The 16598-nt window shown below is 34.0% G+C and overlaps 1 protein-coding gene across 2 annotated transcripts in view; it reads left to right on the forward strand.

Moving 5' to 3' along the window:
* Window positions 1-16598, forward strand: part of LOC128988038 (U5 small nuclear ribonucleoprotein 200 kDa helicase) — a 41816-nt gene that overhangs the window by 13621 nt on the left and 11597 nt on the right. For both annotated transcript variants that reach the window (XM_054409225.1, XM_054409217.1), the window contains exons 12-24: window positions 2528-2708; window positions 6329-6555; window positions 6673-6804; window positions 7097-7326; window positions 7441-7597; window positions 8682-8788; window positions 10301-10400; window positions 10643-10790; window positions 11421-11580; window positions 11793-11921; window positions 12682-12903; window positions 15670-15787; window positions 16079-16217. In XM_054409225.1, coding sequence (XP_054265200.1) covers window positions 2528-2708; window positions 6329-6555; window positions 6673-6804; window positions 7097-7326; window positions 7441-7597; window positions 8682-8788; window positions 10301-10400; window positions 10643-10790; window positions 11421-11580; window positions 11793-11921; window positions 12682-12903; window positions 15670-15787; window positions 16079-16217 — 2050 coding nt within the window. The remainder of the gene's footprint in view (window positions 1-2527; window positions 2709-6328; window positions 6556-6672; window positions 6805-7096; window positions 7327-7440; window positions 7598-8681; window positions 8789-10300; window positions 10401-10642; window positions 10791-11420; window positions 11581-11792; window positions 11922-12681; window positions 12904-15669; window positions 15788-16078; window positions 16218-16598) is intronic.

Genomic DNA, 16598 nt, shown 5'->3' on the forward strand with positions numbered 1-16598 from the left:
TGACTTTGGACAATATGTTATATTTCGGAGGAAACATTAATACGACGCCGGTGTATACGACTGAGAATGATTGGATTATATTTAAAAGCGAAAGGAATTACATAACAACCAATAAAATTGCAGAGTCCTGCCTACCTAATGACAAAATACAAAGCTACGTTGTAATCCACAACCCACTAGAAATCCCCTTCCCCATTAGAAATCGTATAATAGTGGGCAAAATTACTTCCAGAAGTATATCAATAATTCCCAACATTGTTACTTCAGAAAGCGGCCTTGAGCAGTATGATCCATCTGCTAGAGGGTGTTATTTTACACATGAGAACCCTCTGTCAATGTTTAAACATTACAGTCAAGTGAACTGTGAGACAGAATGTAAAGTGAACTGTTCACTCTCGGCATGTGGCTGTGTCCCGTTTTACTTGCCTAGACACAACAGTTCTGTAGATGTTTGCGGCCATTTTTGCCTTGCTACAACGTGTGACTGTGGTTGTTTGCCAGATTGCAACTATTTGTCTTATGATTTTGAGGAAACTGCTTCGTCCTCAAAACCAAATATTGTATCATCTTTTAAATTCTACTTTAAAAGAAATAAATTCTACGACTCCAAGATCCGAGTCAGTACAAACAACCTGACTCAGTTCTTAGCGTATGCCATTGGCATTGTTGCACTTTTCAACGGTTTCAATGTCTTAGTTATCTTTGAATTGCTATACTTGCTTACATTTCAGCTATGGAGTTATGTCAAGGGATATTTGCACTAATCTATGTATTGAATGTAGAAGCTTTATTGAAATACATTTTTACTCAATATTTTCATTTTACTTCACCTTTTTGGGGGGAAAATATCTGCTTGTGCCATTTTTTTGTCTCAATAAAAAAACTAACGACTCAGAGTAGCTAAATATTAACACTTAAATATTGTTGGTTCTAAAAATTCCTAAAATATTTTGTCGTTTTGATATCAATTGAGCAGTTTAGTCCCGTTACATTTATTTATACTGTAGTATACTAGCTGTGTGCCCGTTCTACTCACGGTGATCTTTTGGTCAGTTGACACCTTATTATATTCAGATCAGCATTTGGATTGCTACTAAGTTTGTATTTTTCAAGAAATACAGGCAAAACTATTATGGGAATACTCTTAACTTTCCATCGGGCGCATCAGGGAAGTTACTTCCGGGTCACTACTTTTTTCGTTATAAAACCATAGTATGTGTTTGGCAGGGCTGTCGCCTGATTTACCTTGCACACCTCTTTTACAGAATCAGTTTTGACTACTCTTACCCCATTCCCAGTCGTCAGTCGACCTTGGGGAGTGGTTAGTGTCACTACTGGAAGTAGCTTCCGTGTGCGCCCTGTGATGTAACGGTTTTTTCGGAGCCTAGTTCCTTGTGCGCCCTTGTTTTGACCTTATTTATCGATATTATAAAATGGATGAAGAAGAACGAATTGCAAGATTGTTGGCTACTGTTGAAAGGGAGGACAGGGAACATTTAGTAGAAAGACCAAATGGTGCGTTTGTTCCAGAATTTTTTTTCAAGAAAAAGAGCTTTGACAAAATAGTAGTCTTTCAATCAAATGATTTTTTTTTATTAGACAATAGGTGTTTTATTTCAAACACTATTGCAATTTTTTCTAAGAGCTTTCACAAAGTAAGTTGTCCTTATGAAATGGTATTTTTTCATAATACCATAGGTGTTTTTATCTCCTATACAAAACTGTTTCACAGTCTTTTCCCGGTTATCAAGACTTAAGTACAGTGAAATTTGAAACAAGCATAATTTTAGGTTTCCTGGCCTGGATAATACATGGTCATTTAATTTCATTTACAGTTACGAACTATCGTACAATCAATAAAATTACGTTGTTCAAGTCACAAGGCCCTGGGTTTTGGATTTGCTCACAAAATGAGATCGGAAATGGTTGCAGTATTTGTGAACAACATTTAATGTAAACAGTGACAGCTAGGAAAAATAATCTTTATCCAATGACATATTCTCTAAACAGATGATTGGTATTTCATAATGACGTGTGTAGTAAACATTGGGAGAAAACTTGACAAAAAAGCACATAATAGGGTTTTTGAAGGTTCCTTATTTTATTTCCATAGTAGTGAGGCCGTATTTTAATAGCTAAAGACACTCTCACCAATCCAGTGAATCCAAGAAAATGACTTGAATCTTGATGGGTACTCTAGTTTTCTCGGAGTAGGCCGCATAAATTGGCATTTTGGCGTTACAGACACAATGACAGACAGACAGACAAACAAACAGACACACATTGAGATAAGACTCGTTTTGGCTTTCTTAGGCTATAAAACCTAAAAATAACAAAAAACTTCACGATTCTACTGTAATTTTATGACTTTTATTTTATGGTACTTATTTGTATAGAAGTAAAAGTTAGTTCGATTTGCATACAATTAAATTTTATGTTTATAAAAAAAAACTTTCTGAGTGAATGGTTCTTACTAATATCAAGTAGACTATTGAAAAAAGAGTTACTAATTTGTTGAATGTTTCAGGGTTTGTTTTACTTTGACAACAGTTTCCGTCCTGTGCCACTTGAGCAGCAATACATTGGAGTGACTGAGAAAAAAGCTCTCAAACGCTTCCAAGTAATGAACGAAATAGTGTACGAGAAGATCATGGAGCATGCTGGCAAGAACCAAGTCCTTGTCTTTGTCCATTCACGAAAAGAAACAGGTAAGAAAAACACTTTCAGCAGTTGGTAGGTATATCAAAAGATAATGTTGTGTCTATTGCAAAATGTACCATACATATGGTAGGCTACTTTGAGTCGAAGAGTCTATTGGTAAATAAAATTGGCCCTCAAACATAAGAATGTAACAAAACATTAATCAAGCAATATAACTGAGATGTATTCAATTTGTTTCATAAAAAGCTTGCATGTCTTCATCAATTATATTTTCTTTGTTCATGATTTGTTTTATTCAGCATAACTTATAGTAAAAATAAGTTGCAATTAAAAGTTGGGAATTTAATTGCTTTCAAATTACATTATTAATGTATGTATGTATTAATGTATGTACATTATTAAGGTCAATTCCCATCAACTTCAAAAAATTAAAGTAAAAATATTTCAAATATAAGAATATTTCATCAGAATATTGAAAATTTAATTTCACGGATTGACTCGCTGGAAATAGTTTTAGATGAAATAAAACCCCATATCGTAGTATTAACTGAACATAATTTAAAAAATGATGAAATGTCCAGACTTAATATAAAAAAATTTAGTGTCAATTCTTATTATTGTAGAGAGACCACCACAAAAGGAGGTGTCGTTATTTTGTCTAGTAAATCTATTAAGTGGAAGCAGGTGGTAGAAATTAAAATTCATAATCTAGGAGAAGATAAAAAATTTGAGTTTTGTGCTGTGAAATTCATAGTTAATAAAAATATGTTTGTACTAGTAGGCATATATCGCTCCCCGAGCACAAATCCTTTTGAATTTATAGAGCTTTTGAACGAGTTAATAATGAATCTACTTTCTATTTGTAGTAATCTCATAATTGCTGGGGATCTAAATATAAATGTTATTAATAACGAAAAAGATTGTAAAGCACTATTCAATATGTTGAGTAGTCATGGTATGTCTCACTTAGTTACATTTCCCACAAGAATAAGTGAAAAAAGTCAAACATGTATTGATAATTTCCTTACATCTATTTCAAAAGCACAAACTAAAGTAGAAGGTATGATCACTTATCTCTCTGACCACGATGGTCAAATTTTAGATTTTTTATTTGATATACCTCATTGGGAAGGTGGAAATAAAACAAAATATAAGAGATGCTTTTCAAAAGATAATGTAAACCTATTTCTTGAATCACTTAAAAGTGAAAACTGGAATGAAGTTTATTTTTCATGTGTGGAGGACAAATATGATAAGTTTCTCAATATTTTTATGTATCATTTTAACTTAGCTTTTCCTAAAAAAGTTAAAAGGATAAATTATAAGCAAAAATCCTGGGTCACAGAAGAAATAAAACAGCAAAGAAACAATATTATTGACTTAGAGAAAGAAGCTAGAGTAACAAAAAACAAAGAATTGAAGAAATATGTTAAAGAGAAAAATAAGTTATATAGGAAAATGTTAAAAGATTCAAAACCAATTTTTATAATAAGCAGATAAATGGATCAGAAAATGTCATTAAAACAACTTGGAAAATAGTAAATACTGAGGTTGGAGTTCTGCCCAAAAACAAACAAAATCTAGAATTGACTGTAGATAATAAGAATGTATCTGATGTTTTAGTTATAAGTAATTTGTTAAACATTTATTTTATAAACTGTATAAAAGATCTTCAAACAAAATCAGATATAGAACCTAGTGTACAGAAAAATAGTCTTTCAAGTAGTCTCTCTCCTCATAATCAGACTTTTTGCTGTGAGCCCACAGATGAAAACGAAATTATTAAAATATTAGATTCTTTAAAAAATAAGCAATCATATGGGTTTGATGAAATTCCTGTAACTATAATAAAATCTGCAAAAATACACTTATGTAAAATCTTAGTTCATCTGGTTAACTCTTCTTTAATATCTGGCATTTTTCCAAAAAAATTAAAAATATCCAAAGTTGTACCTATACATAAAAAAGATTCTACAAAAGACATGTCCAATTTCGATTCTGCCATCCTTTTCAAAAATTTATGAAAAAGTCATGTACAGAAGATTATCCCAATTCTTAGAAAATTCAAACATTCTAGATATGTCCCAGCACGGTTTTCGGCCCGGAAAATCGGTTTTCACTGCAGCCGTTTCTTTTATTGAATCCATCATAGAGTCCATAGATAAAGAGGAGAACGTAGTGGGCATATTTATGGATTTAACAAAAGCTTTTGAAAGCGTAAATCATCATCTATTACTTGATAAATTATTGAACTTTGGTGTCAAGGGAGTTGCATACAATTGGTTTAAGTCATACCTTTCCGACCGATATCAGTATGTTGAAATTAACCAAACTATTTCAAATAGGATCACGGGCGCAGCATCGGACTTATGTTTGGTCTCATGTGGCGTCCCACAGGGATCGATTCTGTGTCCTTTGCTGTTCTTATGTTACATAACCGGACTTCCTGAAGTGCTACAGACTGTTCCCCATAGTAATTTATGTTTATATGCAGACGACACAAATTTAAAAGAACCAAAATGAAATTGAATATTTAAGTTTTATAGAACTAGCTAATATAAAGCAATACTTCAATAATAATAGTCTTTTGTTAAATCCAAATAAAACTAAATTTATTACATTTTCCACAAAGCAAAATCGTAAAAAAATATCTCCAAATATAATGATTGAAGAGGAAATTATTGAACAAGTGAATGAGGCTAAATTTTTAGGTCTATATATTGATGAAAACCTATGCTGGGACAAACATGTCGAACATATATCGAGAAAAATTAACTCCGGTTTATTCGCCTTAAGGCGTATGGCCAGCCTAAGCTCATTGCCTGTACTAAAACAAATATATTTTGCTCTGATTCACTCTAATATTTCTTATGGAATTGGCTTGTATGGTGCAACAACAATAAATAATCTGAATATAATTCTAAACCTACAGAAAAAAGCAATTAGATGTATGCTCAAACTTGAAGATGATGACTCCGCAAAAGAACACTTCAAAAATCTTAAAATTTTAACTGTGTATGGTCTGTATATTTTTGAATGTATCTTATTTTTTATAACAAAAACTTATGTACAACCAATAGGTCATCAATATAATACAAGAAGACAGACCGAAAAACATTTTGAAAAACATAGATTGGAATTTTTTTTTAAAAAGACGACATACATTGGCAATAAATTCTTTAAAGCACTTCCGAATGAACTAAGATCAGAAAAAAATAATAACAAACTATAATGTAAATTGAAAATATATTTGATCAACAAACCCATTTACTCAATAGAGGAATTTTATGAATACAACAAAATTATGAAGCAGTAGTGGTAGTTTTTTTTTTAAATTTATAATTGTATTGTTTTTTAGCTTTATATTTGACGCCATTTCTTGTAATGACATGTACAAGGACAAATAAAGTGATTTGATTGATTGATTGAATGCAGAGAATAGAAGGCACCATTACAAAACAAAACCACAACTTGATTTTATATGAAATTTTATAATCTATTTTGATTTTCTGATAAACTCAAGCCATTTCTCCAATAGAAACCATACAAGAATACAAGATCTAAATGTAAATTTCTAAATTCTGCCTCAATTCCCAACTGAAACAAAATTTAGTTTTATAGTATGCTTTTTGACGTGTTTGATCAGTAATGGCTGTTTAATATGCAGGCAAAACCGCTCGTGCAATCAGAGACATGTGTTTGGAGAAGGACACCCTGGGTCAGTTCCTGAGGGAGGGCTCTGCCTCCATGGAGGTGTTGAGAACTGAAGCCACTCAGGTCAAGAACAGCGAGCTCAAGGACTTGCTGCCTTATGGGTTTGCTATCCATCACGCTGGGATGACCCGTGTAGACAGAACTCTGGTGGAGGATTTGTTTGCTGACAGACATATTCAGGTATACAAATTGAGATGGTTCAAGTACGTTCAGAGACAAGCTTATAACTACACTGCTGATCGGTAAATTGTAACTCCGCAACCTATATATATGGGACATAACACAGACTTTGCACAGGTGCTGGTGTCCACTGCCACCTTAGCCTGGGGAGTGAACCTTCCAGCTCACACAGTCATCATCAAGGGAACACAGGTGTACAACCCAGAGAAAGGTCGCTGGGTAGAGTTGGGAGCTTTGGATGTTCTTCAGGTGAGTAAAAAAGATGTACAGTAATACACATCAAATACTTACATAGATCTGGTTTAAGCTTTCTTACTCACAGTTAATTATAAATGTAATCTATCCTGCTCATCTTTCCTTGTTTGCAGACCAATCATGCACATTGATAGGACCGAATGGTTAAGTTCGTTCCTTTCTGTGGAGAATTGTTAACCATTATTTTCAAGTTGTTATAGAAAACCCAAATTGTATTGTAATTTAACAATCTCTCTCAAAACCCCCCTCTAAAACTGCTGGTTATCTGTGTTGTGTTTGATGTCAGATGTTGGGAAGAGCTGGGAGGCCCCAGTTTGACACCAAGGGTGAAGGTATCCTGATCACCAACCACAGTGAGCTGCAGTACTACTTGTCCCTGTTGAACCAGCAGCTGCCCATAGAGTCCCAGATGATATCCAAGCTTCCAGACATGCTCAATGCTGAGATTGTACTTGGCACCATACAGAGTGTCAGAGACGCTGTCACCTGGCTGGGATACACATACTTATACATCAGGTGGATTCAATATTATCTTATAGGAAATTATTTCTAAAATAGTTTTCTCTACATTAAATCTTTGATGAATTTGATTATCTTCCTAGTCGTGACTGTTGTGGTAATGTGTTGTAGGATGCTGAGGTCGCCACAGTTGTATGCCATCTCTGTAGACAAAGTGAAGGAGGATCCTCTTCTAGAGCAGCACAGAGCAGACCTCATACACACAGCGGCTCTTCACCTAGAGAGGTCTGGGCTGGTCAAATATGACCGCAAGACTGGCCACTTCCAGGTAAATGGGCTTGAAATTAGAGTGTGTTAATGCCAGAGGATTTCGTAACATTGTTTTGGTGGGAGTTACTGATAGGGGTAGGCAGGCTAGTCTTTAACCCCCCCCCCCCCCCTCTGGGACCCTGGGGTTTCAGGCCATAATCTGGTCGCAATTAGGTTGCTTAGGAAAGTATAGATTTTTAAAAATAGTGGTAATACCACAAATTATACAATATGGTACACAATCCTACCCATGCTGCGGAGATATCGTTAAACATCTTCTGCGGTCACGGTAAAATAGAGAACATCATCTGCCTCCATGGCAGAATTGTGAAAATGTTCCATCATCACGGTGAAATCATGAATATTTTCCTATGGCAGTGAGAGATCGAATACATCTTGGCAAAATCGATGACATCTGCGTTTGTTGTAAAATTGTAAACATCACATGCAACCAAATCTTCAATTTTCAATTGCTCATCTTTGCAAACACTCTCTGCAATCGCAAAATAAACGCTCCGCTTAGCTTGACCCAACCTGTGCTTAGCTTTATTTTTAATTTCAGTCCGACCCGACTTAAAAATACCGGGGACCCACAGACCCCGATATACCATTCACAAATCTCTTCTCATTGTCCAATTATATCATTAGATACCATTTTGTACGAAAAAGAATAAAGACATTTTGACTAATTTCTTGACTATTGACTATTACTTTGAAATTCATCTTAAGATCAAACTGGCCATCTTCAGATTGAAGAGTGAGCACTATTCTGCGATTCTTGACATTCTGTTTATTGTTTTCAAATTTATATTCAAATTTATTGTTTTGAATTATTGTATGATAGCAGTTATAGACTGAAATTGGTGTGAATACCTGCTCAATCAAAATACAATAAAAGATACTCAAAACCGTAGAATAATCCAGTGTTAAATCAACCTTTTCTTAAGCCACATTGAGCCTGTGTCTCATTACTGCCATGTGAAGCTTATGGTCTTTTGTGTATTTTGTGGATTCCCTAATATTACTTAACTAGGATGAGTAACCATGACAGGGTAAAATGAATGGACTTCTTTTTATTTTGTACATACAATGTTTTGATGTAGGTGACGGAGCTGGGTAGAATCTCAAGCCACTACTATTGTACCCATGACACCATGTCCACATACAACCAGCTGCTCAAACCCACACTCAGCGAGATTGAGCTCTTCAGGTACAAACAAACTTTCCTTAAGAACTATAAACTATTACCCTTCATTTATACTGAAAGTGATACCTATTGACATTATGTTAGTGCATCATTAACAAATCATGCACAATAGTAACTGATGTGACTCCCTATTCCAGAAATAATTGCTAACAAATAAATGCTCCCATATAGTTGTCACATTTCTGATTTGCTTTTATACATCTCTACTGTATCATAATTATGTTTTTGTTTTTAGATTTTCACTTTAAAATTGTCTATTTAATGGATCATACATCATATCCATATTAATAGAAACACCATATTTCATGCAGTAATCTTTGTTTCTAAATAGGGATGGACGAGATTGGATTTTTAGTTCGAGACGAGACGAGACGAGATTTTTTATTTCTCATAAAATTTCGAGACGAGATCGAGACGGGATTTCCCTTCTCATACACAACGGGAAATGCACGTTCAAAATTTTTACCTGATTTTGTAACATTGTTACCTGATTTTGTAACATTGTTAGATGACTAAAAAAATAATGATAATAGGCAAGAATATTTACAATATTTTATTAAAAAACATCAGCATAACATTTTTTTATTAATCACGCCTAACTTATTAAAAATGCCTACGATTAGGAAACATAGTGATATCAGTTAGGATGGAGTTAAACTTATCCTAAAATAAAATAAATCATAAAATAAAAGCAATATTAATTTTTATAAAATAGTTACTTGTTTTGACTTTTTATAGTAATAAAACATTCCTCACACTGCTTACACTTAACAAAACTTCTCAAATGTTATTAAAGTAATATTATTAAAATAATTAAAGTAATATTTACATTTAAAGCATTAATTAAATAAGAACGCCTTCGCAAAGGAAACGCAACTACAACACGCTCCTGTATTGCGGGTATTGCATTGACTTTCTGCAGGCGTTTTTAATTTTTAATTTTTAATTTTTTTTTTTATTCTCGTCTCGATAAAAATCTCGGCCAAAAAGAAATCTCGTCTCGTGTAACGAGATTTAAAATTTCCCGAAATTTCGAGACTTGACCATCCCTATTTCTAAACATGATGTTTTTGCTCACTTAACTAAAGTTTTTTGTTTGGAGGTAGCAGACTTACAACTTAATTTAAAAGTACAGTGCACAGTGAAATAAAAAAAACAGAGGATACAGTAGATGGTACACTAAGTGGTGTCTAGCTACAGTCACTGGTGTCTTTAGCAAATTCTATTCTTTGTCCCCTTCCGCTTTTCTTCCCCCCCTCACCATGACGTAATACAGTGCTCACGCTGTAGGAAGACCCTGAGTGCTAAAACTGATGTACAAATATGCTATGTGGTCATCGCTGTTCAGGCTCTTCCTTCCTCGAGATACTAGTACTCTTCCGCCCCACCCTACCAGAGCTATAGGCGCATGGTTGTCCCATAAGCTTGTATCCTCTGTATCTTCTCTGGGGACGGTGCCATTTACATTGTTCATACTTTTTTTAGTTGTAGTAAATTGTTTTTTTTTTGTTTCAGGGTTTTTTCCTTGTCAGGTGAATTTAGAAATATTACCGTTCGGGAAGAAGAAAAGCTGGAGTTGCAAAAACTAATGGAACGTGTTCCAATTCCAATCAAGGTATGCGAATTCATATATTACACCTGTTCCTATGTGATCAGAATGGGGCTTAAACAAATTGTCCATATCCAAAGAACATTTTTTTTTAGAACTGCAAAGTTACCATAAAATGTTACTTTTTATATAATTGTTTACATGTTTTAGAACTAATTGCATTTCAACTTGTGTATTGTATAGTTAAAGTAAACCAATTCAAATTAATTTTTAGTGCTATTACATGAAACTCTCTGTTACCTATTTAGGAAAGTATAGAAGAGTCCAGCGCCAAAGTGAATGTGCTCCTGCAAGCTTACATTTCCCAACTGAAGCTGGAAGGCTTTGCCCTTATGTCAGACATGGTCTATGTCACTCAGTCAGCTGCTAGACTCATGAGAGCCATCTTTGAGATAGGTCAGTGCTTGCTTTGTATGAGATTGTATTATTTTCAAACAATAAATTTAACTGTCAATTAAAATTGGCAATCTACTGTTTTTTCAATGTGCTTTTAACAAATATGAGTGAAAATTGTTATTAAAGGAGTGTTTTTGAAGTGTTTTTCTACTAGTCCAAAGTGTTATGTTTCTTCAACACTAATCATTATTCTTTAACCAACATATAACTTAAAACATCTAAGAAAAAATTCCCTTTCATTTCGAATTTATACTTGGGTTTTCAATTTATTTAGCCTATTAATTTAAACTTTACTTATTAACTTGGTTTTTGGTAGAAAATTTAGGGTATGTGCACCTTGAATTTTGATTGTGATTATTCTTACTGATGCAATTTAAGCTGGGTTTTCCTAGGCCCGGAAGCGGAGAGAGGAACGCGGAGAGCGGAAAAGAGATTAACATGGTGTTCCGCTCCGCTTCTAGGAAAACAGTAATATTAAATTACCTAAGACAAGTGGAGTCCGCTCAGGGTTCCTCTACATTTCCGCGCCTAGGAAAACCTGGCTTAAGTCACCTAGATGTATAATTTTATTACTTGTTCTTGAAGTGTTTGAGATCAGTATTTATGATGTATGTTACATGGTGTTGGCAGTGCTGTACCGTGGCTGGGCCCAGCTGGCAGACAAAGCTCTCTCCTTGTGTAAAATGGTGGACAGAAGGATGTGGCAGTCAATGTCACCTCTACGTCAGTTCAGGAAAATGCCTGAAGAAATTGTCAAGAAAATCGAAAAGAAGAATTTCCCATGGGAAAGGTATGTCTAGTAAAGATTATAGCTTCAATATAACTGAACCTCATTTAAATAAAATAATTTGAGTTTGTCTCATTAATTTGACGTGGATTGCAATTGTACTAATACCCAACGAAGATCTATTATTCGTCCTAATAGTCTATTCTCAGTCTATCGAAAGACTTTAAGGATATATACGTTGTTAACTGCAATTTTAATTCTCACTATCATTGCAGGTTGTACGACCTTGGACCTAATGAGATAGGAGAGTTGATCCGTGTTCCCAAGCTTGGCAAGACCATCCACAAGTATGTGCATCAGTTCCCCAAACTAGACCTCTCAACCCACATCCAGCCAATCACAAGGTAAATAACAGTAACCTTTCATATGTTTTAATGTTTTATTAAGCTACCCATTCAAATTAAAATATTTATTATTAATTTGCTGTTGGCCAAAGATATTTAATCCCATGTTTCTTATATAGACAATTTGTTGTTTAAAATGTCATGACTTTTGAGTATTGAAAGAATTGGAATGAAGGTATTGTTAGATAGTGAAATGTATAAGTAACTAGCTGGCCCGACAGACGTCGTCCTGTCCTAATGTGGTTTTATGTCAAATGCTCGTTGACTGAAATTTTCAAGATGAGCTCATACGCATGGCTCAATCACGTCCTGGTTGAAGTTCTTTCGCTAGGCTCACTCACCTTTTGGTTGCAAATTAGCTGTTGTCATGAATTTAAAAAAATAATAGTGCTGCACCCTGTTGGTAAAGCTATTAACTTTTTAATTCTATTGAACATCACAGAATCAAATTGTTTAGCTGAACCAGCTGTTAAGATTAGTCCAGAGTCACGGATAATGCCTGAAAGATTTCATTACAATCTGTCGAGCGGTTTCGGAGTCCGTAACGTTCAAATATATATATATAGGCTACAAACTTCCTCTTTTATAAATATAGATTTGCTGTTGGCCAAAGATATTTAATCCCATGTTTCTTATATAGACAATTTGTTGTTTAAAATGTCATGACTTTTGACTGTTGAAAAGATTGAAATGAAGGTATATTGTGTGTTTTCTATTAGAAGGTAAAGCTAGGATATAGCCTAATGAGTGTACTTGTCAGGTCAACACTGCGAGTAGAACTGACCATCACTCCAGACTTCCAGTGGGATGAGAAGATCCACGGGGCTTCAGAGGCGTTCTGGATCTTGGTGGAGGACGTAGACTCTGAGGTGATACTGCACCATGAGTACTTCCTGCTCAAGTCCAAGTACTGCCAAGACGAGCACCAGGTCAAGTTCTTTGTACCAGTCTTTGAACCTCTGCCTCCTCAGTACTTCCTCAGGTCAGTTGTAATGTTACTTGTAACCTAGATTGTTAGCATACATTGCAGTTACAATCAGCTGTTATAATTCCTATAGGATATTTTAATACTTTTCAATGAAATGGCGACCATACAAAGTATGTATTTTAAGCCAAGTATGAATGGATATGAGTGTAGGATGAGTGGCGCAATCTTGTAGTCTTGTTAGTGACTTAAGGCCGACATATTCCTTAGACACAGCTGTTAATTAATAGCCCATACAGCTAATGGCAACTAAGGGACCTACAGTTTATAGTGGAATCCAAACCACGTTTTTGCCTTTGGTATATACAAATTGGTCTAATTATCAGGATAGTACTGCGGCTAGTCGTAGTACTCACCCGTGCTAATCCACGTGTGGACCTTAATCCACACCAGGGAGTATGGCATCCACAGTGCATATATAATTTTCAAGCCATCTATTATGTCTACAAGTAGGCTGTATTTTGTATGTCACAAAACTTAAACCTGTAGAAATCTGTAAATAAATAGAAGTTCCTAAATAAAATAACTATTTTTTATTTTAAATATTTTAAATGCTCTAGTAATTGTTTTTTATGTAAAACCTTCAATGCCTATACTTCACTGTGTTTAAAAGCTAATAAAAAAAAATAAACAAATGTAAATCAGGAAAACAAAAACTATAAAAAAAATTTTATTTTAAATTATGTTTACATTTTGTATTATAACCAATCCTTGAGTCCCTCGCCATAACGCCAGTCATTGCAGGCAATGACAGACTCCCCCTGAGCAGGTGCCTTGTCCACGACCCAGCACCTTACAGTGGAGGTTACAAGCTCTGTTGCCTGTGAAGGCCAGCCGATCGCAGGTGAACCTTGGCAAGCGAATCTGTGATGTCGCTGGAAACAACACCTTGACTTAAACAATATTTGATATATTGTAGTTTATTTGAACATGGAAAACTGGGATTTGCTTTTGTAGACATTATTTTTGAACCCATACAATAATATGTGACTTGTACTGAATAAAGTTTTAATTTTTTTTTGGTAATTTACCTAATTAAACAACATCCAAAATTATTCAAGTCAACTCAAACTGGCGGTTGATTAAAACCAGCTGGCCTATTTAAAAACATTACCTTCACTTATAACAGGTTACGTACCTTGACGGCTACAATTGCTTAGTCTAATTTCCCTTGATTAGTTTCGACTACTAAGTAGTCATTATCAAAATTCATTACCAATTCCGGAAGGCTTCAACATGAATAAATTACTTTCACCCGCCAGTTCTATTTACGTTGAGTATAATCTCACTTTATGGTTTGTTGACCTATAAAAATACACCATTCTCATTTTAATTTTATTTGTAGTCAATTTATGGCTTAAACATGAGTACTCTTTGTTTTTCCTAATTTCTAGGGCTATATTTAATAAATCACAGTTTTTTAAGAAGATAAAATTGTATTAGAATTTGATCACTTTATCGACACACTTATTAATTTGATGTAGGCTAATAGGCCTACAGATTCTTAAAATTAATATATACTCAAAAATCAATTAAGTCTAGCCTATAGAATTGTTGTTATGAACATTTTACCTGATTCGCGGTCTTCAAAAATGTCTGGAGAAGCAGTCAGCATTGAAGTCAGCATTAGACACAGCAGGAATAGTGATTGTAAATGTAGTGACATCTTACACCTCGTTTTGTAGACTGTTTGGTTGTGTCATTACTCATCTGACTATATAGCATAGCATCTCTGTGATTTCCCCGTTGTTGAGCTTATCTCCTGGCTCCTAGGTTATCATGTAAGCGTCATACATTTTATTACCGTTTGAAAATTGTACTTTACTATAGTGCAAAACGATATAAAAGATTTGTAAAAAAAAATAAAATAATTACTCTTAGATATGCACAACACATTTTACCATTTGGTTGTATTAATTCATTGTAAATTAATAAAATAATTGCACCATAATACATTTAAACTGCAATAATTTTTTTGTTTTTACCAGTGTTAATTTATATATAATGTCAGAAGAATTATATTCGTCTAATAAAAGGGAAGAATATGACTCAACTCTCTATTTTAAAAAAGTAACCAAACACAGTCACGGTGTTAAAGAAGTGTTTATTGGACAAAAAACATTTTGGGTACAGTTCTGCAGAGAACATGTGATATATTATCGAGTGAAAAACGTTATATGTATATCGATAATTAACTGATTCAATATCGTTCTTATGTTTTTTTTCACTGTGTAAACATTGAATTGAGGTATGATTTTATTAATATTTAATCAATATAAACAATAATATATTACCAAAAACAATTAATATTTAATGAAAAATGAACAAACCACTAAACCACGACAAACAAATAAAGCCTATAATTTTTCTTTTTACGGGATGTTTTTGCTTTTGTTTTTATTTATCATATGGTTTAAAATGATGCAATATTAATATCAAATCCTATACATATTGATATATATCGTTATTCATCCGATATATCGTAGGTTCTCTGTGGAATGTACTCAACATTTTGTTTGGAAACAGACTGTGAGTGATGGATTTACTCCAATGAGTTCACCCAAATAAACATTTTTAGGTAACTTACTTTATCCAGATTAGCAACTCACAACAATAAAACCAGACATAATTGTATATGGGCATTATTGACCTTCAATTTTTATTTTCTGATTTGCTACAAAATATTTTTTACCATTCGTAAAATTGTGAACAATGTCAATATTTAGCCAGCAATGTATTACTTGTGTTGTTTGTTGTTTACAGGATAGTTTCTGATCGGTGGATTGGAGCTGAGACTCAGCTTCCTGTCTCCTTCAGACATCTCATCTTGCCTGAGAAGAACCTTCCTCCCACAGAGCTGCTAGACTTGCAGCCCCTGCCTGTGAGTAACTAACCATCAAGGCAATACTTTCGTAAATAGTGATTGTCGTTGTGCTCAAATTTTGGATTACCGTACTGTACTTGCTGATGGATAATTTTACCAATTGAACGTTTTGTAAGAGTCAAAAGTGGCTTGACTACAAGTCTGTTGTTAGATTTTGCTGTGTAAGAGAATTTCAGACAGAAAACTGCTTTCCACACCACTTTTCTAAAAGGATTGAGTGGTGCATTATTTCATGTTGTTATTTGAATTACATAAACTTCACCTAATACTAGTTTGAACCCTTTCCAGGTAACAGCATTGCGTAACTACCAGTTTGAAACCATGTATGCTGACAAGTTCCCTCAGTTCAATCCCATCCAAACTCAAGTATTCAATGCGGTATACAACAGTGATGACAACATATTTGTTGGTGCTCCTACTGGTTCAGGTCAGTCCACAGTAACATTCATTTACTAATAAGTAATTTTAAAAGTACCTGTTATTTAAAACCTAACTAACACATTTATAGGATTTCCCCTCTGTGAATACTTACATTTTTAAAGTAGGTAAATTAGTTGAATTTTTTCTTAGCTTGTCATATTTTCTAAATTATACAAACTTTTAAAAGTTTTAAACTATGATTAAATGCTTTTTCTACTGAGGAACTAATTCTAAATAATCCCATATTAAGGAATTTGTGCCTAGCTAGTTAAAAATGAGTAAATATATAATGCTCAGTATTTTCACTCAGTATAGTGAAAGGAATAGGCCTGCAACATAAAACGTTTTAAATGTCAAAAAATTTGTCAACCAATAACAGATTATTTGA

This window comes from Macrosteles quadrilineatus, unplaced genomic scaffold (assembly GCF_028750875.1).
Source record: "Macrosteles quadrilineatus isolate MER2022 unplaced genomic scaffold, UCM_ALF_1.0 Scaffold_1__1_contigs__length_201487025, whole genome shotgun sequence".
Taxonomy (NCBI): domain Eukaryota; kingdom Metazoa; phylum Arthropoda; class Insecta; order Hemiptera; family Cicadellidae; genus Macrosteles; species Macrosteles quadrilineatus.